General features: G+C 36.3%; 1 protein-coding gene across 2 annotated transcripts in view; it reads left to right on the top strand.

Annotated features, from left to right (window-relative positions):
- RGS7 (regulator of G protein signaling 7) overlaps positions 1-23,899 on the top strand; it is a 225,059-nt gene that overhangs the window by 100,433 nt on the left and 100,727 nt on the right. For both annotated transcript variants that reach the window (XM_070740653.1, XM_070740670.1), the window contains exon 3: positions 3,613-3,709. In XM_070740653.1, the coding sequence (XP_070596754.1) occupies positions 3,613-3,709 (97 nt within the window). The remainder of the gene's footprint in view (positions 1-3,612; positions 3,710-23,899) is intronic.

Below are 23,899 nucleotides of genomic sequence, written 5' to 3'. Positions count from 1 at the left end.
GAGGCCCTCTGGAGGCCAGAAATGGCTTGTTTCCCAACTTCTGATGGGTCCAGCAGGCTTGTGTTTCCCCAGGCTCCAAAGGCTTCCCTGGAGCCAGGGGAGGGTAAAAAATCCCTCCCCTACCCACCGGAGGCTCTCTGGAAGACAAAAATGCCCTCCCAAACCCTCTGTGTGAGGCAAAAATCAGCTGGCCAACACACACATGCACACTGGAGCTGAGCTAGGGCAATGGCTCGCATGCCAGCAGATATGGCTCTGTGTGCTGCCTCTGGCACAGGTGCCATAGGTTCGCCATCACTGTTCTAGGCAATCAGAATAGAAGATGGCTTTAGTACACCAGTACTATAGATTTGCATTTGAATTAAACATACCTTTGTTGGATAATTTATCTGAAAGAAGTTTGAATTTAGGACAATTTTGGGGCCATATTGATCTGGGAAAAAATTAAAAATGTAAATGATGTTTTTCATATTAAACAATATTCCCCCTATTATGACCTTTTAAAAGGGGAAAATAATATTCCTTTCAGATATGTAGAATAAAACATAATAAACTGGGATTAAATTAATTGGCAATACAGTTGTGGGCTTCTGTGAACTCAGATTTAATTTTGCTATGCAGAATAAATTCAAGAAAGATGCATTTATATACAATTAAAGCTCTCATTATGACCTTTAACTATGTGAAACAGTGCAACATAGGCAACAATGTTAGCTCAACTTACAGAAAATGTCCCAAATCCATGACTCCGGAGGGAATAAAATTAGGGAAAGTTGTAGCTGGTTTAGTGCTGCTGTCTGCTGCTGCTGCCACATTGCTGGGCTGCGTCTGTGATCACATAATCATCATTTTCAATATTCTGTGATGGTTTCCCAGCCTCTCTTGTAATCCTTTGCTCCCTCTTCAACCCAGAAGCAGTCATTTACTTGTCTGTTGGGAAGGAAAAGGAAGGGAAATGTATAATGCTTTCCTACCAAATTCCTACAAGAAAATTCAATGTGGACACTCTCAGTTTCCTTGTTACTGCTCACATTGCTGGGACCGCCAAAAATTCCTTTTTGGCCCCCTAAGGGCGACCCACAGTGGCACACTGCAAGATAGGGAGGGTGGGCAGGTGTTCGCTGCTCGTCGTCAGGGGCGAAAAGGAGGCCCCGATCCTGCACAGCCTCTTATATAGGGCTGGCAGGCTCAGCCCCGACGATGTCATGGACCAAGGCTGATGACCAGAAAATGGCCGGGATCTCGCGAAATCTCGCGAGATCCCGGCCAACAAGATGGCGGCTGCACCGAGGGCAGTGTCTCCCTGGCCCAGCAGCAAATCCGGGCCAGGGATAAGTCACCGGCCGTGCATTGTGAGGTGCCAATGATGGGGATGGTGGTATTTGTGGTACTGGGTTCATTGACTGTTAAAAATACAGTATACTGATGAGCTAAACAGGGCTGCATTTGGGTCTCATGCTGTGCATGAACTAGTTTCTTATGAAATCACCTTGGGGAAGATACCTTCTCCAAATTGAGATATTGATGTGGAAATTCACACTTTTAAATCTCTGCATATTTATATTCCTTCCCAGTATTTGGTTTAAGAAGACCTTAATTTTAAAAGGAAATTCATTTTAGTTCTTGCTGAATGTTTGTCTGGGTTTGTTTTGTCGGTATTTTTTGTCTGTTTCTAGCCTACCTGGATATTTTAGATGCTTGTTATCCTTAATCTTTGGTTTATAAATTACAATTCATGCAGCATTCTGTGTCTAATTGATATTACTAGGGTATAGTTGTATCTTTATCTGCATTATCTTCAGATTTGTAGAATTATTCTTAAAACTGAATGAATACATAATATTGATGCTTTGAATGGTCTTAGTTCTGCATGTTTGTTTAATGGGTTAAGTTTGATTTATCTTTGCTCCATTGTATTCCTCACTTGGAGAACAATTTGTTACAGGAAATTATAAATAAGCAAATGCTTTGACCAAGTGTGAAAAATGGCAATTAGAGACCAGAGAAAAGAAAGTTGTATTGCTCAAAGATGCAATCTTTCCTTTGGAAAGGGGAAGGGTGGGGTTTTACAATTTGATTCAAATTATTATTTGCAAAGTGTGGAAATGTAGTTTCAGTTGCCATTTAACTAACACGTATATTGATATCAAAAACATATTGAAATATTATCAGTCATAAGTGTGTTTAGTGAAAAGGGAATATCCTTCGTTCTCTTATATTTAAAAGGAGGTTGCTTTGCCATGATCGGAAAGGGAGATTTATTTATTTATTGTTTTGTCAAGTACATATTGGTGGTATACAAAGATATAACAATGTTTATATACATGATGGTAGTAAAAGAGAAACATTAGGGCAGGGGACAGAAGGCATGCTGGTGCACTTATTCAAGCCCTTTAGCCATATCACCGTGACATTTTTGCAAAAATATACATACAAACAACATTCTATGGAGTCGTTTCTTCTTTTTTTCATTTTTAAAATGTACATTGAAAGCTGACTGTTTTTGATATAACATCTACATTTTTAGTGTCAAGAGGCTTATCTAAGACACACACACACAAAAAAACCCCTCTGCAAGCTAATCCAGGCTTTTAATAAGAAATTTTAATTTTCCAGGTTTCAAGTATCAAAGATGCTATATTTAATTGAAAAAAAATGTAGCATTAAATAATCAACTCTCCCAGAAATAGAGCCATATGTATGACATCCAGTGCCATAGTTACATATGAATGAGCAAGTCATTTAAGAAGTCAACAAAGATATTCTCAAAATTATTAACCGAGAATTGTTTTACTAACTAATCAAACAAATGTGTACTACGTATTTTATTCAATAAATTGTATGGATAGAAGGATATATGTATCTTTAAGTGCTATTATTTGAAATTTATTCATTGTGGAAAAGTTGAAAACGATGGTTGGGTACAGGATAGTTTTTAATAACATTGGATGAAATGATTAGCTTGGTAAATAGACTGTGTTTCATTTCAGTTTACAGTATTATCAAAGCTGTATTTATGTACGGTTCTTATGAGAGCTTTGACCTTGAGTGTTAATTGCCAGTATAGTGTTTAAAGTCTTGGATTTGACTCAAGATAGTCATTAAGATTTTGGATTGGGAAAATCCTGATTCAAGCCAGTCATGAAGGTTACTTGTTGCTTTGGCCAAGTTACTGTCTTTCTATCTAGATTTTTTTTTAATAGCTCTCTTCATTAATAGCATGCAAATTAATTTTAGTGGAGATTTGTTGTTTTAAGCTCTCAAGAGAAAATGTAGGATATAAATGTAGTTACTGTCAGTCAATCAAGCTATCAGAATAATTAAGATTCAGGACAGATAAAAATGTGTTTCTTGATACAGACAATGGTTATCTTAGAACTGATGCCACAAAATGTGATGATGGCCTCTAACTTAGATGGTCTTAATTTAGCTATTATTAGCTACTGTTTATGAAAGCTACACATAATTGCTGTATCAGAGGTTATTGTCCTCACTTAAGCATTTAGTTTGGTCACTGTGGCAACACGGCATTGAATTAGATCAACTCAAGATTCATCCAGTCTGTTTACTATTCAAGAACATAACACATTTATTTGTTCCTTTTTTGTCCAGATGGAAGATGTCATAGCTCGTATGCAAGATGAGAAAAATGGGATTCCTATTCGTACAGTCAAAAGCTTTCTCTCCAAGATTCCCAGTGTTTTCTCTGGTAAGATTCAAAATACAGCATGTGCTTCATTCAGTACTGGAAAAAACACACACGAAAACAATGATAAATTAGAAAATTAGTACAGACAAGATTAAAAATAATGACTATGTGTCTGCAGTAATTTACAATGAAGTTTCCAGTCAATTTTGTTATGCATAACTTATTTTTATTTCCATTTCTCTTACTGTTGGCAGTATATCTCTACTTTGTACACACTAGCACACAAATTCTTAGTTATCTAACACATATAGATTTTTTTGAAAAATATCTATGGCTTTCACAAAAATAATTTTCCATGCAGTGTTAGCATATTATTTTGCATTGGGACTGGATACGATGCTCCCCCTGCCCCCAGCAGTTTCTTCTTTGAAAGAAGATTTGGAGCTTCTCAAGAAGCCATGTGTTTCTGGAACATTAATATTGACAAATGTCTCAGAAAATAGAAAAATAAAAATAAATTAAAAAGACAAGGGCAAAGAAGGCGCTTCTGATGTTTTCGACAATGGTTTTAAATGCATTTAGATTTTATCTTCTTTCTCTAAAGTTACATCATAATTTCTTTCTTCCATTAGCTGTTGTTTCTAACTGTCAAACTTACAAATAGCATTTTTCTTTTTTTCTTTTTGAGCAAGAAGTCCATAAGAAGTTTCCAGTCTCATTCGTTATGCATATTTTTATTTCCATTTCTCTTACTGTTGGCAGTATATCTCTACTTTGTACACACTAGTACATAAATTCTTAGTTATCTAAGACATATAGATTTTTTGAAAAATATCCATGGCTTTCAGAAAAATAATTTTCCACAATATTAAATATTGTTTTGCTAATTTAACTTGAGTCATTTTAATATCATTATCAGAGGTTGGTTTTGGTGGGCCAATTATTCTATTCCAATCTTCATTAAACCCCAATTTCCATATGGTTAACTAACTAATATAGTTAATTATATTAGTTAATCTATAATTCCTTGTAAAATGTTACCTTATCCTCCTATATGCCAATTATCAAAGTCATGGCCCCATGCAAAATAGCTTCAAGCCTGATATATACAAAAAAGCAACAGTCAATTTCAGTTGAGATCATAATTGGCAGTTTATACAGATGGCGAGATGTCCCTTTGCTTTTTATCTTTTCAGGGAATAGATTACAGAAGGGTGACAGTAGGATAGGCAATCTGACTGAGGAACAAAATGGAAGGAGCCAAACAGATGCTTCATGGTGTCTAGAATCTCCCATTTTTTGTGTATCAAATGCAAGATGATTATTATGGGTGATGGAATGCAACTCCTGTAGAAGTCTAAACACATATTTCCATTTAATATATGAGTGCTGGAGAAGAGGTGGAAAACTAGGCAACATCAGGGGAAGAACTGTGTATAAACCTGTTATCATTTCTGTGTAGAGAATTTTATTATGTGATGGTTTGTGCAGAGTAAGGAGTTTTATAGAAAAATGAGAATTAAGTTATTGGTAGATTGATTTTGATGAATGAGCCTTTTGTTATTTATTGTACATCAAAATCTAAGTCCATTTTTTCCAAGAATATAGGAAAAGACAAGCACTTGGAAGAAGGGCGTATTTCAGACTTAGCTTACCTATGTACACATATGCACACAAACACAGAAACCAATTTGTCAATGGAAAGTTTCATGGCATGCCTTGCACACACTTGATTGTAACCCTAATAGCTGCCTTTGCTCAGCCTTATTATGCAAAGTGATTATTATAATCTGCCTTTTTAAAAAATGGTATCTCGAATTTAAGCAATTGATCTGTGTTTGCTGAACTTTTGTTGACCTGGAACAATTTCTATTTCAGCTGAATCAGACCTGAAATTAAATGCAAATGTAATGATTTTACTTTTTTTTTTGGCTAGTAATGATATTAAACAACTGAATGCTATTCAATATTCCATGCCTCTGTTTTGGATTGTTTTATCTTTGCCAAAAAATCAGTAGCAAATCTGAAAATATAAAGTATCTAGTGGGTTGGTATAATTGGAGTCCAGAAGCTCCCTGATAGTGGATGTCATTCATATTCTTCATCATTTGACATAATCAGATATAATCATACTGCAGATTAGATGTCTTCTTGTCTGTCACTGATTAAGTATCAGTAATAAGGAAAGCAAGTTGATTTACATTCTCAAAGGTGATGATTACAGAGAGAATTGTCTAAACTAATGATAAGCTAAGGAAATCAGATCTATTAATTATAAGAATAGCATGGAAGGGTGCACAATTTTTGAATGTTTAAAATGTGATAAAGAACAGTTGAATAAACATGTTCCCAAAGAATAACTTTCTGTTTTCTTCTGTAGCTGGACCTAAATGTTGAAAAATTGACCTAAATGAAGGGGAAAGAAACAACCATTATAACATGGCTGACTTGTCAGATGTTTCTGCATGATCTGTTTTGTTAAACAAAGGCATGCATCCTAATTTATTTTATCCCCACCTATAGTGAGTAAGGTGAATTTTAGTGAATGATTTTTATAGATGGTAAAAGATCAGGAAACTTAATGGGATCTTTTTTCGGCTAAATGGTTTGAAGATGAAAAAGTCTATATTTGAATGTAACCATTCAGGCACCTTCACTATAGATTAAACTATCTATAATAAAGTAACATCTCTGGTTAATTTAGATTGTGTTCTGCAATATACAATAGCTTTGGATATCACTTCTAGGAATTGTACTGTGAAAACTATTGGTGGCAATCAACCCTTTTTTGTGTTATGTCAACATTTAACCTGCTGTTTTACAGGTTTTGTTGACTTTGACTCCTACAATCTTTCAAACAGTTTGACCTTTGGGAAAAGCTTCTCTAAGCACATGCTGGAAGTTGTCCAGATTCCGCTTTCTGCTGTCAGTACAATTCAAGGACAAGAAGGCCTCATATTGCCAAATAATCTCTGTAATTTCAGGACTAGGAGTCTAGTCAAGCATCTCACCACTTCTCACCACTTCTGGAATAGAGTGAAATGCTGAAACCAGTTGGGTTGCATATATCTCAATATTTCCCCAGTGTTTTTTAAATAAATAAATAAATTTCCCAGCCTTTTTTTAATGGATGCATTTTTAATGTAAGCCCACCAAGTTGGAATGTATTGACTCTCTTGAAATGTTAAGATTAGTATTGTTAAGAAGGAAAGTGTAGCCACAAATTAATTTTCTGGCTAGACCATTCACAATAATGGAGAATGCTGTGCTATTACAGACTCCAAGAGACTGGCTTTTATTGAACTCATTCCCATAAAAGTGTTATATTGGTCGCACTGCTGTCTGCCTAGGATCATTTATTAAGGTGATCAGCATAAATTTTCAGATTTTTCTTTCTGCAATATGTTTCCAACTTACCTTATATTTTATTCAGATAAATGGCACACAACTCACTGAACTAATTTTATTTGCTTGAATAAAAGAAAATAAAGATTGCAGCCTTTCTTTGTTTTTCTTTATTTTTTCCTTTTTCAAATGAACACGAGTCTTCGGAGAGGGGTGGCATACAAATCTAATTATATATATATATATAATATATATATATGACAGTCTTGGTATATTCGGGTTTCTTCCCGTGTAGGATTTGGAAACTTCTAGCGACGTTTCGATGAGGTCCCACTCGTCATCTTCAGGCTGGTGTTTCTGTCCTTGTTCTAGGGCGAACACAGCGAGACCTGAGCTGCCTTCCTTCTATAAATACTGGTGGCTGGGTGTGGTTTGATGGCTCAGCAATTGCCTGCTGTGTAGAAACTTCCTGGTGAGTCAGTGGGGTAACACCTGGGGTCGTTGATGTAGCTGAGGTATGCTGATTAGTTAATGGTTGTGGATTAGGCGTGATATTCTGAGTAGTTGGAGCTTGCAGGCCACTTGATTGTTTTGCAATGTATGTTCTGAGTCTGGTTTCAGTTTCTATGTCTGGGATACGTTTGAGGGCTGGTTTCCAGATGTCTGGTAGGTGGGAGGTATCATCCCGCTTGTTCATATTTTGGGGATGTTATATATATATATATATAGAATGGCACCATTTCGGCCTTGTTCTGGCCTCATAAGCTAGCCAGTAAAGGTGTGGCAAATAAGGAGCTGTGATGTTCCTTCAATACACCAGAGTGATTCGACACAAAAATATGTAACCCTTCCCTGGTGCAGAGCTGAAGGGATTGGATACTGTGGCTAGAGGATAATTCTCTGCCTTACAAGGCAAAGGTTGCAGGTTCAAGTCCCAGTGGGTATGGTTAGCTGATGAGGCCAAATAAAGCCAAAATAGATCTATCCTAGTCTCCCTTAATTTTCAAATTCAGCAAAAAACAATTGTGACACATATATCTATATCTATATCTATATCTATATCTATATCTATATCTATATCTATATCTATATCTATATCTATATCTATATCTATATCTATATCTATATCTATATCTATATCTATATCTATATCTATATCTATATCTATAGAGATAGAGATAGAGATAGAGATAGAGATAGAGATAGATACATAGATACATAGATACATAGATACATAGATACATAGATACATAGATACATAGATATACTGTATAGATACATAGATAGATAGATAGATAGATAGATAGATAGATAGATAGATAGATAGATAGATAGATAGATAGATAGAGAGATATAATTTTTGGTTTTGAAATTATCTTTCTTATTTTAAAATTTTTACATGTAAGAAATTTAAATTTGCTTTCACTTAAGAACTGAAAACATTTGAGGTTATCCTTTACTTTTTGGTGGGGTGATAACAATTTTGACTTCTGCTTTTCTAAGCTTTAGGTTTTTGTTTTTAAGTTATTCAATATCTGGGATTAAGGGAGGATTCTTAATAAAAGATTCAGATCACTAAATTGGACAGGTTAAAGAAGAAGGACATGGATTTGCTAGGGATAGCAATCTCTCAGAGTTAACTTTTCAAAACTTTTGTTAAAAAAAGATATTCACCAACTGTAGAAACTATTGCTGTACTCACTTCCAAATTATTTCCTGCCTTTATTATTTTTATAAATAACTCAAGGGAGCAAACATACCTGATTACTTCCTTCCTCCCCCTATTTTCCTCACAACAACAAACTGTGAGGTGAATGGGGATGAGAGGATGTGACTGTTCCAAAATCACCCAAGGAGAGACTTATAGTTTTAATTATATAAAATCACTTAAAAAACATCACATTTAAAAATAGTTTAATGTATAAACTAAATCTTCTCACATGTTTATTAATAGATGTAACTTCTGTTGATATGAGATGGATAGTTGTTAACTTGACAGAAGTATTTTGGGATTCTGATTTCAATCGTTGCATTGGAATCCTTCAAACTTGAAAGACCAAGACTCCCCAGAGCATGAAACCTGGGTATGGAGGATAGGCTGTTACCCAAGCAGCAGATTCCCCACTCTCCATGTCTCTGAAATAATCCAATGGAATGGCAAAGGCCAAAACGATTGGTTCCAGTTATGTCACAAACTGTACAGTCACAAACTGCTTCCAGGACTCCAGCACCAGATTTTGCCTCAAGGTTTATTTCTGAAGTCTTTTTTTCATTTATGGATATAACCACAAGGCAGTGGAGGTTTGCACTCAGAGTTTCCCTTCTCCTAGTGCAGTGATGGTGAACCTATGGCATGTGGAATCATATCTGCCAGCATGTGAGCTGTTGCACTAGATTAGTTCCACAGCGACTTTAGTAATCGGGTTGTCTAAGCATGGAACTCATTACCGGACCCTGTAGTATCATCCCCTAACCCCCAACATTTTACCCTAAGACCTCTCCAGATTCCTAAGAGGTCAGTAAGGGGCGTACATAAGCGTACTAGAGTGCCTTCCATTCCCTGTCCTATAGTCTCTCCTATATATCATATATCTTCTCTACTATATCCTCTATAACTTTCATTGTGTGTTATTGTGTATTGGACAAAATAAATAAACAAATAAATGCATTTTTAAGGAGGAGGAAAAAAACTAAAATATGTTAAACTATGTTGATGAATTTGAGGTGAAATTTTATGTTTGCTTAAAGAATATATACAGACACTTAATTATTAAATTTAGCATTAGCAATAGCATTTAGACTTATATACCGCTTCATATTGCTTTTACAGCCCTCTTTAAGCAGTTTACAGAATCAGCATATTGCCCCCAACAATCTGGCTCCTCATTTTACCCACCTCAGAAGGATGGAAGGCTGAGTCAACCTTGAGCTGCTGGTGAGATTTGAACTGCTGGACTACAGCTAGCAGTTAGCTGAAGTAGCCTGCGGTGCTGCACTCTAATCACTGCACCACTGCGGCTCTAAATTTAATAAGAACTGGAGGGAGGGGAATGAAATAATGGGTCTGACTCAGATAAAAAAGGAAACATTAAATAAAGGACATACACCTAAAATTAAAATATAATGGAATGACCACAGAGATAATAAATGAGAGTTATGATAAATTTAGAGATTGAAAATTAGCTTTGTCTGACTGTTAAATAATTGAATTAGAAATTCTCCACTCGTGGAAAGGTTTTTGAGGGTGTAAGGGAAAGTAGGAAGGAAGGAGAGAAAGGAGAAAGAGGAGAAGAGGAGCTAGGGAAGAGAAGGAGTAAGAAAGTAGGAAATAGAGGTGGAATGGCCACTTGAGATGGAAAGAGGAGAGTGGGTAGAGAAAAACTTGGGACAGACTGGGCGTTATAGGTTAAAATTGTTTTGTAAATTTAGGTTACTGCTTGTTAGAGATAATATATGGTTGTTATTATTATATAATGAAGGTATATGTGATATGTTGCTTGGTTGTAATGATGGAGAAAAAGAAAAACCTTTTGGAAAAACAGAACAGCAGGAAGACAATAGCTAAGCTATTAGCAATTCTTAATATATAGTAAAAGAATTTGATAGCATCTCCGATTTCCAGTAAAATGCCAATATAATCCAGTAGATGCTGATGGATTTAACTCTGATGTAGCCTTTGGCTTCTTATATATTGGAATTGCAAACTCCATCCATCATGCATTGCTGCTAGGGAAAAAAAACTGATGTCAGAAAATGTGTACTGACATTTTTACAGTAATACTTAGGTAAAACATATGTTGCACAATTTATCCTAGTGAGGTATAGTTCAGACTTGTAAAAGGCATACATTATGTGTAAATTCATGTAGATCTCTGATCTTCATTCAATAGTTGTTCAAGAGAGGGTTTTTTTCATCTATGAAGTTTCTAATTTAAAGATTGTATCTAAGACTGCTTTTTAAAGTTAAACTATCCTACCAAGCCATTTTGAAAAAAACTATAGTTTGTTGAACTGTTCAGTTTGGCTAATCCAAAACTAAACAAATGCTCATTATAATTTAGTGTAATGCAACTAATATCTTGGTTGGTTAAAGTACCTCTCCACATATTTTAATAAAATTACATGTGATGTAACACTTAGCACTTATGTAGTAAGATATTCCAATTTATGACATATAGCATATTGGGTAACAAATAATGGCATGACATATTTAGGGTATGTTTAATGTATTTAGGGTTCTAAGCAAATCTTTGGATAGAGAAAAGGACAATGTATAAATTTTATAAATAAATAAAAACAATTTGACAACTGTGCTTTTACATTATTTATTATCTTATCTGCTTACACAGGACCTTGTTTGCTTGTATCTTTTTACACGTTTTAGCTTTGCTATCAGTATGTTCCTCCACTTCCTTTTGATGTCTTTATGTGTTCTGATAAGCAATGGTTCATTTTGACTACAATTTCTTAATTAAGTTACATGGATTATGTGTCAAGCCCTTCAACTGGAAAGCACAATCAAGAAAATACGTTTCACACAGACATTGTTTAATGGGGTTTAATGCCAAAAATTAGTACAGAAAATTTAGAACAGAGATAATAATCTTCCAGTTCTCCTTTATTAGTGAGTTATTAACATGGGATTTCTTTGAAGCTTTTGAGATTCCCTTTTTCACAGGATGTCTCCACTATGGGCTATGAATCCATTCCTTTGACAATCCAGTAAACAACATTTCTGTAAAGGAATTTAGGGTTGATCTTGGGGAAAGCGTAAAAGAGAAAAGAGGTGGTAAGGAAGGACTTGGACTGGAAATTGCACAGCCCTGAAATTGAAGCAAGTGTAGAAAGAAACATAATTCCATCTTGATTTTTTTTAAAGTATAGGATGGGATGGAAGTAAATTTAGTCAAGTTCCAAGATTATACTACAATATCCTACAACTATAGAGTAGCATTTCTGGATTCCCTGCAGGGCCTGTTTCTTAACCTAGCGTAACTAGAAGGGCTGAAGCTTTCTCTTCAATGACTTCTGGTATCTAAAGTTACTTTTCCTCTCTTCAGCTCAAGATAGTATCTCACCATGTAGTTACCAAATTATGTTAAAACAAAATGAACTTCAGGATTCAGTCCTTGATCTGTCACTCTTCAACAAAGACATAGAGGAAATGCCTATCACATTTGCAGATGACATTCATCTCCATTCATAGTCTTTCTACCTCATTTGAGGGATCTGTTTCCCTAGGGCAGGGGTGGGGAACAATGGCCCTTTTGTGACTTGTGGACTTCAAGTCCCAGAATCCATGCGAGTTTGAATTCTTAGGCCCAACAACTTGACATCCCTTCCAACTATGCTATTGTATTAAATATTTTCTCTGGACCTTTGTTTCCTGCAGGCATCTACTTGAGCCTGAGTATAAATAATCCTTCAAATTTCCTCTCCCACCCTGATATTGCTAGAGAGACAGTCACTATCTTCCAAGTGGCTTTTTAAAAAAACTTGCAGCAAATCATAACTGGTAGATGGCAAAGAGGATTTTGGAAGCTGCTCTGGGCTGTTTTTGGCTCAAATCTAAAGAAAGAGAGATGGAATGGGCTTTTTCTTTCATTGATGGAGAGATTAAGTTTGAGTCACATTTCCTGAATGAATGAGAACCTTTAGCTCAGCTTGTTCCCATGGAAATGGGTGCAGTGCTTGCAACATCATGAACAATAAAAAAAATCATTTGATTTTAATTTTACCTTGAGAGAAAGTGAACCATGAGCATATACAATGATGTAAATATTTGTTTAGATTCTTGAGGATTTCTGAGGAAGGAAGGAAGGAAGGGGGGAGGGAAGGAGGGAGGGAAGGAGGGGAAGGGAGAAAGGAAGGAAATGGAAAGAAGGAAGGAAAAGAGGGAGGAAGCAATAAAGAGAGGGAAGAAGGAAGATGTTGTGGTTAGCTCTGGCCCAGCTCCTGCCCCAAGGAATGTGCAGGTGGATGTGGGGGAAACATCCACATGCTGCAGGCCTGTTTTGCTCCCGATGGAATCTGCCGATGAAGCCTCCTCTGACCAAGGAAGCAAGAGTGACAGGGAAGAGGGGAGTTTGGCAGACAGCCTAGGAGGAGATCAATCATCTGCATCACCCCTGGATTCTGAACAAGAATTAATGACACATCCACGCATGCGTAGAGTGATGCATAGGAGACAACAACTGAAGGATTATTACAAGAGAAAATGAGGTCACCTGTGGTTGGGTGGGGCTGCTGTAATTAGTGCTACAGATAAGAGGGCAGCTTGGTGTTTAAGCCTCATGGGAGTTTATCTGATTCATTGTTTCGTCAAGATCGTGGTTTTTGTGCTGTTCAAGATTGTGTGGGGACTCTCTGGACTTTAGAATTGGACTCAATTTCCCAGTTATTGGGTGAGCAATTGGATTGCATTTAACCTGTGCCTTATGTGTACCAGAAAATCCCTTTGACATTTAAAAAGGGAGCTGTTTCTGTTTTTCTATTCATAAAAACTTTTGGGTTTTTCTTTTATTGTGTGGTGTGTGTCTTCCTGGACTAATTACCCTGTAATTACGGGTGGTTGAAACACGCCGGCAGAACAGAGGGTAGGTAGGAAGGGAGGGAGGGAGAGGAAGGGAGAAAGGAAAGAAAGGTAAAGAAGGAAGGAAGGGAAGGAGGAAGGGAAGGAGGAAGCAAGGAAGGGAGCAAGGAAGGAAGGAAGAGAGAAAGGAAGGATCTATTCTGCAACTGCAAACCTTCAAGCTTCTAATTTAGTAGGGATACATAAGAATTGCTACATTTAAGCTAAATTTCTGTTCATATTTAAAATCACTACAAACTAATGCTCATTCTGTGCTTTGAAGAATATCAAAACACAAAGAAATTGTGAGTCAGCCACAGATATAGAAACACATTCAGTGTTTCTAGGTAAATGGTGTATCTTGCTCTCTCTGCCATCTGGTTCTTATCTCATGACATGTACAAAGCTGAGTCATTCTGTTGATTTTGCAGTTCCCAGTTGTTTCAATCTGGTAAGTGCTTTCCACATTAAACTACAGGCATGTGGCACAGTAGTCTATGTGGACTATATCTAGTCTCTAAGAGTTGACACCGACTTGATAATACATAAATAATGATCAAATGAATCAACGTGGCACTGTAAGTTGTTATTTCAGCAATCCAGGAAGGCTTCCTCTCCTAAGAAACCAGCATTAGGGCAATAAAGATGCTTTCAGAATACTCTGAAATTTTAAGCACTTATAGGCCAGTTAGCTTGACATCAGTTATAGTTAAAATGATGGAAACTCTACTCAAAAAGAGGATAAATCAGCACCTAAAAAACAATAACTTATTGGACCCAAATCAGCATGGCTTTACTGAAGGCAAATCATGTCAGACTAATCTCATTGATTTCTTTGACTATGTCACAAAGGTGTTGGATCAAGGTGGTGCCGTGGATATTGCCTATCTGGACTTCAGCAAAGCCTTTAATACGGTTCCACATAAAGAGCTGATAGATAAATTAGTGAAGATTGGACTTAATCCCTGGATAGTTCAGTGGATTTTAAGCTGGCTGAAGCATAGACATCAGAGAGTTATTGTTAATGGCGAGTATTCTGAGCAGAGACAGGTTACAAGCGGTGTGCCACAAGGGTCTGTTCTGGGTCCTATTCTTTTTAATATGTTTGTGAGTGACATAGGGAAAGGTTTGGTAGGGAAGGTTTGCCTATTTGCCGATGACTCTAAAGTGTGCAATAGGGTTGATATTCCTGGAGGGGTCTGTAATATGGTAAATGATTTAGCTTTACTAGATAAATGGTCAAAGCAATGGAAACTGCAGTTTAATGTTTCCAAATGTAAAATAATGTACTTGGGGAAAAGGAATCCTCAATCTGAGTATTGCATTGGCAGTTCTGTGTTAGCAAAAACTTCAGAAGAGAAGGATTTTAGGGGTAGTGATTTCTGACAGTCTCAAAATGGGTGAGCAGTGTGGTCAGGCAGTAAGAAAAGCAAGTAGGATGCTTGGCTGCATAGCTAGAGGTATAACAAGCAGGAAGAGGGAGATTGTGATCCCCTTATATAGAGCGCTGGTGAGACCACATTTGGAATACTGTGTTCAGTTCTGGAGACCTCACCTACAAAAAGATATTGACAAAATTGAACGGGTCCAAAGACGGGCTACAAGAATGGTGGAAGGTCTTAAGCATAAAACATATCAGGAAAGACTTAATGAACTCAATCTGTATAGTCTGGAGGACAGAAGGAAAAGGGGGGACATGATCGAAACATTTAAATATGTTAAAGGGTTAAATAAGGCTCAGGAGGGAAGTGTTTTTAATAGGAAAGTGAACACAAGAACAAGGGGACACAATCTGAAGTTAGTTGGGGGAAAGATCAAAAGCAACGTGAGAAAATATTATTTCACTGAAAGAGTAGTAGATCCTTGGAACAAACTTCCAGCAGACGTGGTTGGTAAATCCTCAGTAACTGAATTTAAACATGCCTGGGATAAACATATATCCATCCTAAGATAAAATACAGGAAATAATAGTATAAGGGCAGACTAGATGGACCATGAGGTCTTTTTCTGCCGTCAATCTTCTATGTTTCTATGTTTCTATTCAGATATTTTAAGCATGCTTCTATTCAGAATGATTGTGGAAATGAATAAACGTAGAGAATCTTTCCCTGATACTTTGGTTATACATTACCTTCCCAGATGACAGAGGGCATTTATTTCAGAGAGTTCCCATGGGGTCCCTCTGAAGCATCTCGGAGAAACCCCAAGAATTCACCCAGACAAGCATGTGGGCCTGCTGCTCATCAGGTCTTTTCCTATGAGCATATAAAATTCACTTCAGAAGAAACACAGTCCATGAAGCTGTAGAAACATGTTATACTCATAAGGCCCTATGTCCTAACTGGCTTTAGAAAGCCCTGTTTCTGTAAAAACAGAGTCCTGTTCCTATAAAAGGAGAAGACCTGTTCCTCTATAACAGCGTTTCCCCAACTTTTGACATCTATGTACACTTTCTATAATTTTTTTAATGCTTAGTACCCCTCAACAAAAAAAATATGGATATATTTTAATAACAATCAAATATATTTATTTTTTTCCTTTTTTTGGTACATACAAAAATAATAATAAATGAAAATTAAAATTGTTCATAATAAAATATAAATAAAAGTTATATTATAAATAACATTAGAAGAATGAAATTGTTTGTGCTGAGATGACAGATCATCATAACTTGGTTCCCCGGTTGTTAATTTTAATCTGAGATGCTGTTCCACGTCCAATAATTTTTTTCGACTTAATGTCTACAAATGCTGAAAAAGCAACTTCACATAAATATAAAGTTGGAAAAGGCAAGATGTATTTGAGAACTTTTTCTGAAGGCGTAGCCCCACCAAACTATTCCTGTACTCCTGGGGGTACACATACCAAACTCTGGAAAACACTGCTCTACAAATTTATATTTATTTATTTATTTATTTGTTTGTTTGTTTGTTTGTTTATTTATTTTAAAAAACCCATTATTAAAGCAGGCATACACACAAACATACCATACATGAATTGTATAGGCCCAGTGGAGATGTCTCAATTCCCCCATGCCTGATGGCAGAGGTGGGTTTTAAGGAGTTTACAAAAGGCAAGGAGGGTGGGGGCAGTTCTAATCTCAGGGAGGAACTGGTTCCAGAGGGTTAGGGCCGCCACAGAGAAGGCTCTTCCCCTGGGACCCGCCAGACAACATTGTTTAGTCGATGGGACCCAGAGAAGGCCAACTCTGTGGGACCTAATTGGTCGCTGGGATTCGTGCGGCAGAAAGTGGTCCTGGAGATATTCTGGTCCGATGCCATGAAAGGCTTTACAGATCATAACCAACACTTTGAATGGTGATGGGAAATTGATCAGCAAACAATGCAGACTGCGGAGTGTTGGTGTAACATGGGCATATAGAAATGTTTCACAGATCCATGTCCAAGGGGCGTATATAAGTGCACTGATGTGCCTATCGTCCCCTGTCCAATTGTCTTTCCCTATCTCATATATCATATATATTCTCTCCTTATCTATCTATCTATCTATCTATCTATCTATCTATCTATCTATCTATCTATCTATCTATCTATAATATTTAGTCTGCGGAGAGGGGCGGCATACAAATCTAAATAATAAAAAAAAATAAAAAAAATATATTCTCTCCTTATCTCTTATATCATATATATTCTCTCCCTCCCATCTACTTGTCTTCTTTTTACTTTCTATCATTATATATATTACTTAATGTCTTTTCTCTTCCATATGTATTGTATATTGGACAAAGAATAAATAAATAAATAAATAAATAAATAAATAAATAAATAAAAAGTTACCTTTAGAAGGAATAAACAAGAAGTGTGAAAATATTGGAGGACCAATAAGTTTGCAAAGTTCTGAAAAGTTTAGAGAGATGCCAAAAAAAGAAGAAATATGTTCAGTGAAAGTGCTGTCTCACTGCCCCAAATATGGAGAGTAGATGGGAGGTGTGTGTGTGTGTGTGTGTGTGTGTGTGCGTGCGCATAATATAATGAGGAATGTATAAATAGCTGTATTCTGTATTGGCAAATTAACCTAGAAACACATGGATATTTTCTGTGATCTCTTTGGTCTTAATATGCATATTGATCTTTGTTAATTTGATTTTGCTTAAAATAAAGATTTTCCCTTTTATTAATCTGAACTCCTGGATTTTTCTTACACCTGTCAAAGCAACGAAGCAAGCAAGCAGAAAATCAGCCTTGTTTTCAGATATAGCCAGGGATTAGATCATGTAATTAGAGGTGTATATGTTAAGTATTTCCATGTTCTAGCTAATTTTTCAAGCCACCTTTTCTGGAAACTATTACAGGGAATTGCCACTTTAGTTTGCTCTCATAAGCAATGCAGAAGTTACAAGATCTGAATGAATAGCCGGTCCGAGTGTTAAAAAGAATGAGACTACTACTTCAGACAAGGACAAAGGGGCGGTAGCATGTTGGATCAGATTATGAACTGTAGCTCATTGATGCAACATGCTCGCTGCCAAACATTAGTAAGCAAAGGGAGACACTTGCAAAAGCATTGAGGAGATAAGCTGATGGAGGACAGACAGGCAGTGAGAAGTAAACAGGTGAGATTAGAAAAAAGCAGATGGAAGTGGAGATCATGAGAAGTCACCAGTGATGGAAACAAGCCAGTGTGCTGAAAAGCTGAAAGAGCTGGCATCCCCCATAAGTGTGCTTAGATGTTTTATGGGGCAGTATCTATCTATAAATGGTAAATACTGTCCCTATAACAAGAAATTGTTATGTAACTTAAAAGCAATGTTTCTCCAAACCTAACCACACTAGGTTATCTTCTGGGTTATCTCCAAACCTAACCACTCTGGCTTATGTTCTGCCTTTTCACCAGGATGAGAGTTCAGAGATTAAGGGCTTCTGACTCGAGTGATCTAGGTTCAAGTTCAAGACCTCTTTCCCTATAAGACTTGCTGGGTCTCCTTGAACTAGTTGACAAAACTGGGGATTAATGGGAATGAGTGTAGGAGCAGGAACTCCTCAATAGAGAAGCATAATGAAAATATTATACCCTTTTTATCATTTAGAAAAGAGAGAGTGAATTCTGATTTTTTAAAAATGACTTATGCTTCTGAAACCTTTCTGTTTTGTCTCCTCGCCCATTCTGTTTTTCTTTTCAGAAAAACATATTCACTTGGTTAGGTTGCTCTCTGGTTTGTGTCTTCTGTTCCTCAAGTACTTAATATTACCCACTATACCTCATTTGTTGCTTCCTCATGTCCAAACCAAGAAAGCCTGTTGGAGGTGGGGAGGTTTGATTTGTCAGCTACTTATTAAGAACTCAGAATTCACTCAAAGCATCAGTAGAATGACATGTTAATGGAATAATCTGCTTTTACTTAAGACAACTTGTGACCTACCAAGAAGTCTTTGTGTAAACTCTGTCTGCAGACTCTCTGCTATTTTTTTCAGCCTGAGGCAGTTTTTTAAAACTCTTGATAGACCACCATAGATAAAAGGAGTACTATGTCCAGATTTTCTGATCACAAACTGGGCAGCACTGATTTCTCTAGTGTCACATGAAGGGCACTAATAAGCTTTGAATCATTCTTTAAATTTGAACAACATTGTTATAAGTGGAAGACTAATTCAATCCTCAATCTGAGTATTGCATTGGCAGTTCTGTGTTAGCAAAAACTTCAAAAGAGAAAGATTTAGGGGTAGTGATTTCTGACTGTCTCAAAATGGGTGAGCAGTGTGGTCGGGCGGTAGGAAAAGCAAGTAGGATGCTTGGCTGCATAGCTAAAGGTATAACAAGCAGGAAGAGGGAGATTGTGATCCCCTTATATAGAGCACTGGTGAGACCACATTTGGAGTACTGTGTTCAGTTCTGAAGACCTCACCTACAAAAAGATATTGACAAAATTGAACGGGTCCAAAGACGGGCTACAAGAATGGTGGAAGGTCTTAAGCATAAAACGTATCAGGAAAGACTTAATGAACTCAATCTGTATAGTCTGGAGGACAGAAGGAAAAGGGGGACATGATTGAAACATTTAAATATGTTAAAGGGTTAAATAAGGTTCAGGAGGGAAATGTTTTTAATAGGAAAGTGAACAGAAGAACAAGGCGACACAATCTGAAGTTAGTTGGGGGAAAGATCAAAAGCAACATGAGAAAATATTATTTCACTGAAAGAGTAGTAGATCCTTGGAACAAACTTCCAGCAGACGTGGTTGGTAAATCCACAGTAACTGAATTTAAACATGCCTGGGATAAACATAGATCCATTGTAAGATAAAATACAGGAAATAGTATAAGGGCAGACTAGATGGACCATGAGGTCTTTTTCTGCCGTCAGTCTTCTATGTTTCTATGTTTCTATTGTGCTATTCCCACAAATGTCGATGCTGCCTCATCTCTTCCCATGTTATCAATTTGCCCTTTAAAGATCTGATCTTGAATTTAAGATTGTGGGGATGGAGAATAGAAAATCACATCGTCTCTCTTAACCTTTGTTGTCAAACAAGCCTTTAGCTGACAGCCTTGAAAATTGTAGAGCAAATCCTAGAAAATATGGAATATGACATAAAACACAATCTGCAGTAGAAAAGAAAAATAAGTGACACATAAACAAAAAAAAGCTAGCCATAAATTGACATATGAAATTAAATCTATACCGCTTCCCGTTGCTTCTCCAGACAAAAAAAAAATTATTCTTATCTACATATCTTTCCATTACTTGCAATGGATTTATAAAACGTGAATGCATATGAATTGCAAAACAGTTCAAATGCAGGCATAAATTATTTCAGTCTGATAGTTTCCATTTGGGGCACGCTGATAAGTGTAGAGATAACATTTTTTTAAAAAAAGCCATATACATAGCCTTCTATTTATTTTCTTATTGTTGCTGCAACTAGTGGTATTTATTACTGGTGATAATTTACCATTATTGTAGGAATCACTTGCAGTGGAATGTAACTAAATCGTTTTGTACTTTATGTTATATAAAACAGTTTGGACTTTCATTGGATTACCAGTAGATATATTTGAGAAATAGCATTTAGTGCAGTCATTTTTCATACACTGTCTGGGAATTTATGGTATTTATTTGGAAGGATTTATGCTTCGCGTCGTGGCTTGGGGCTCCATCTAGTTTTATTTCTGCAATGAATAATAGACAGATGTAATTCTCTGCTTCTGTGAAGGCAACTCATTTGGAAGAGGTTTATGTAATCATTCTGGATGAAAGGAAAAGGAGGATCAGTGGGAAGATCTCACTCTGGCAGTCAGGTGCATGTGATTTGGCCTCTGCTCCGTCCTTTCCTAAGCTCTGACATAAAATCCTTTAGAGGTTGCTATAAATATAGAGGAGTTTCAGTAGATTCGCTCTGAAAAAGAAAATGCCTCACCTACAAACTTAATCCTGGTGACAGACATACAGTATCTATCTTTTCTTCACAACTAAACAGAAGCTGCTTGCCTTTGCTTACTTCTGGGTTATTTTTTTCAACTTCTCATTCTACAGGGAAATAATAATAATAATAATAATAATAATAATAATAATAATAATAATAATAATAATAATAATATTAGACTTGTATGCCGCCCCTCTCCTAAGACTTGGAGTGGCTCACAACAACTAATAAAGAAATACAAATCTAATATTAAAAACAATTATTAAAAACCCATTATAAAAAAGTCATACAATCCAAACAAACCATACATGAAATGGAACAGCTAGGAGTATGTCAATTTTCCCAAGCCTGGTGACATAGGTAGGTTTTCAGAAGTTTGCGAAAGGCAATCTCTGGGGGGAGTTGATTCCAGAGGGCTGGGGCCACCACAGAGAAGGCTCTTCTCCTGGGTCCCGCCAGATGACATTGTTTTGTTGCCGGGAACTGGAGAAGGCCAACTCTGTGGGACCTAATCGGTCGCTGGGATTTGTGCGGCAGAAGGCGGTCTTGAAGGTATGCTGGTCCGATGCCATGTAGGGCTTAAAAAAGAAAAATAATTTCCTTTTTAAAATTTAGTATATTTTAGGGAATATTTTTAAGGGATAAGAGAAGAAGGCGGAGGAGGAGAATGAGGAGGAGATGAGGAGGAAAGGAGAAATTACAACTTATTTAAAAAAAACCCTCACCTTCCATTGGCTTCACTGTAAGATTCAGGTAAATCAAATGATTAAAAAAATATAATAGAATAGAATAGAATAGAATTTTTATTGGCCAAGTGTGATTGGACACACAAGGAATTTGTCTTGGTGCATATGCTCTCAGCATACATAAAATAAAATATACATTTGTCTAGAATCATGTGGTACAACACTTAATGATTGTCATAGGGGTCAAATAAGCAATGAAGAAGTAATATTAATAAAAATCTTAGGATATACGCAACAAGTTACAGTCATACAGTCAGCATGGGAGGAAATGGGTGATAGGAATGATGAGAAAAACTAGTAGAATAGAAGTGCAGATTTAGTAGAAAGTCTGACAGTGTTGAGGGAATTATTTGTTTAGTAGAGTGATGGTGTTCGGGAAAAAACTGTTCTTGTGTCTAGTTATCTTGGTGTGCAGTGCTCTGTAGCGACGTTTTGAGGGTAGGAGTTGAAACAATTTGTGTCCAGGATGTGAGGGGTCAGTAAATATTTTACCCACCCTCTTTTTGACTCGTGCAGTATACAGGTCCTCAATGGAAGACAGATTGGCAGCAATTGTTTTTTTCTGCAATTCTGATTATCCTCTGAAGTCTGTGTCTGTCCTGTTGGGTTGCAGCACCAAACCAGACAGTTATAGAGGTGCAGATGACAGACTCAATGATTCTTCTGTAGAACTGAATCAGCAGCTCCTTGGGCAGTTTGACCTTCCTGAGCTGGCGCAGAAAGAACATTCTTTGTTGTGCTTTTTTGATGATGTTTTTGATGTTAGGTGACCATTTTAGGTCTTGAGATATGATAGAACCTAGAAATTTGAAGGTCTCTACTGTTGATATTATTTTAGGATGAGATAAGATTTTAGGATGAGAACAATTAATTCCACAGGAATACTGTATTGGCCTCGTTAAGTATATTTTTTAAAATTTCTAAGTACGTTTGAGATTGAACAATACATTATTGTAAACTTTTGTAGACCAGAGGTCAAATTATTAAATAGTGTGATTATGTGCTTGATTATGTTTATATATTTCCCTAAATTAGAAACCATTGGCTTAGGTCACAAATCCTACTAAGCTATAAAACATGGTTTATAAATCAAAAAGGTTGGATTCATACAATAAGCATGCCAAAACATAGTTGAGTACTGGGTAGTGCTATATTCACAACTTGTTGGCTACTGCATTGGGTAAACCCAACCATTTATAACAAACAGACTATGACAATGTAATCTATGAAGTCAATCAGTGTATATCTACTGAACAGCTAAAATAGATGTTATATTTGTCACAAATGACCTTACTTCTCTTTAAAGGATTAAAAACATAATGTAAAATCCTCAGTCGATCAAAACAAAGATAAGAAATACTGTACAGCACTTGAGATAACAAGACTCCCTTTCCTCATTTTCTTATAGATTTTTGAAGACATGTAGAAAACTGCTCTATAAATGTACTGTATTGATTTTTTAATGTGTAATGAAATATTTAAAAAATATTTCTCTCAGCCAGAATGTTGAGGCAATTCTCCTGATTAGCCTAGTTTTAGAAGAAATGCTAAGACTTGAATTGGTATTTGATGGGAACATGGATAATGGGAGAACAAACAAAGTAGTAAGATTGTTATTTTAATTAAAGCTTCATGCCCCAGGAGGGAGGAGCTCAGCTTCTGCCAGAATCTTTATTTATTTATTTATTCATTTTATTTATTTATTTAGTCCAATACATAATACACATTGAAGAGAATAGATATGTAGTAATATAAATAAAGAAAAGAATAGAAGAAAAGATATAAAAGTATAGGTGAACATATTTGAAAGGAAGAAAAGATAAATGAGATAAGGAGAGACAATTGGACAGGGGACGGAAGGCACACTGGTGCACTTATGCATGCCCCTTACTGACCTCAAATAATTGAATCTATTTATTTTCCAATGAAATATAACTTCTAGATAATGATCAGCATAGGTCTTTTGGAAGAAGGTATTTGAGATCTTCAGAATGTAATTCTTGGTCATTAGCTTTCAAACTTTTTGAGCAAGATTATGATGCAGCTAACAAACAAATAAATTATTTTTAGAAAGAGAGAATCCTGCATGCCCTATTTATTTAACAAATAGTTAAATAAAAGCCAGATAAATCTTGTCTTGGTGAGAAGTCTATACCATCATAAACAAAATCAGTTTGTTCTTCAGTTGACAAACCCTCCAGCAATGC

Source organism: Erythrolamprus reginae, chromosome 1, assembly GCF_031021105.1.
Source record: "Erythrolamprus reginae isolate rEryReg1 chromosome 1, rEryReg1.hap1, whole genome shotgun sequence".
Classification (NCBI taxonomy): Eukaryota; Metazoa; Chordata; class Lepidosauria; order Squamata; family Dipsadidae; genus Erythrolamprus; species Erythrolamprus reginae.
Note: the sequence above shows the minus strand (reverse complement) of the source record. Positions and strands in the feature narration are given on the sequence as shown.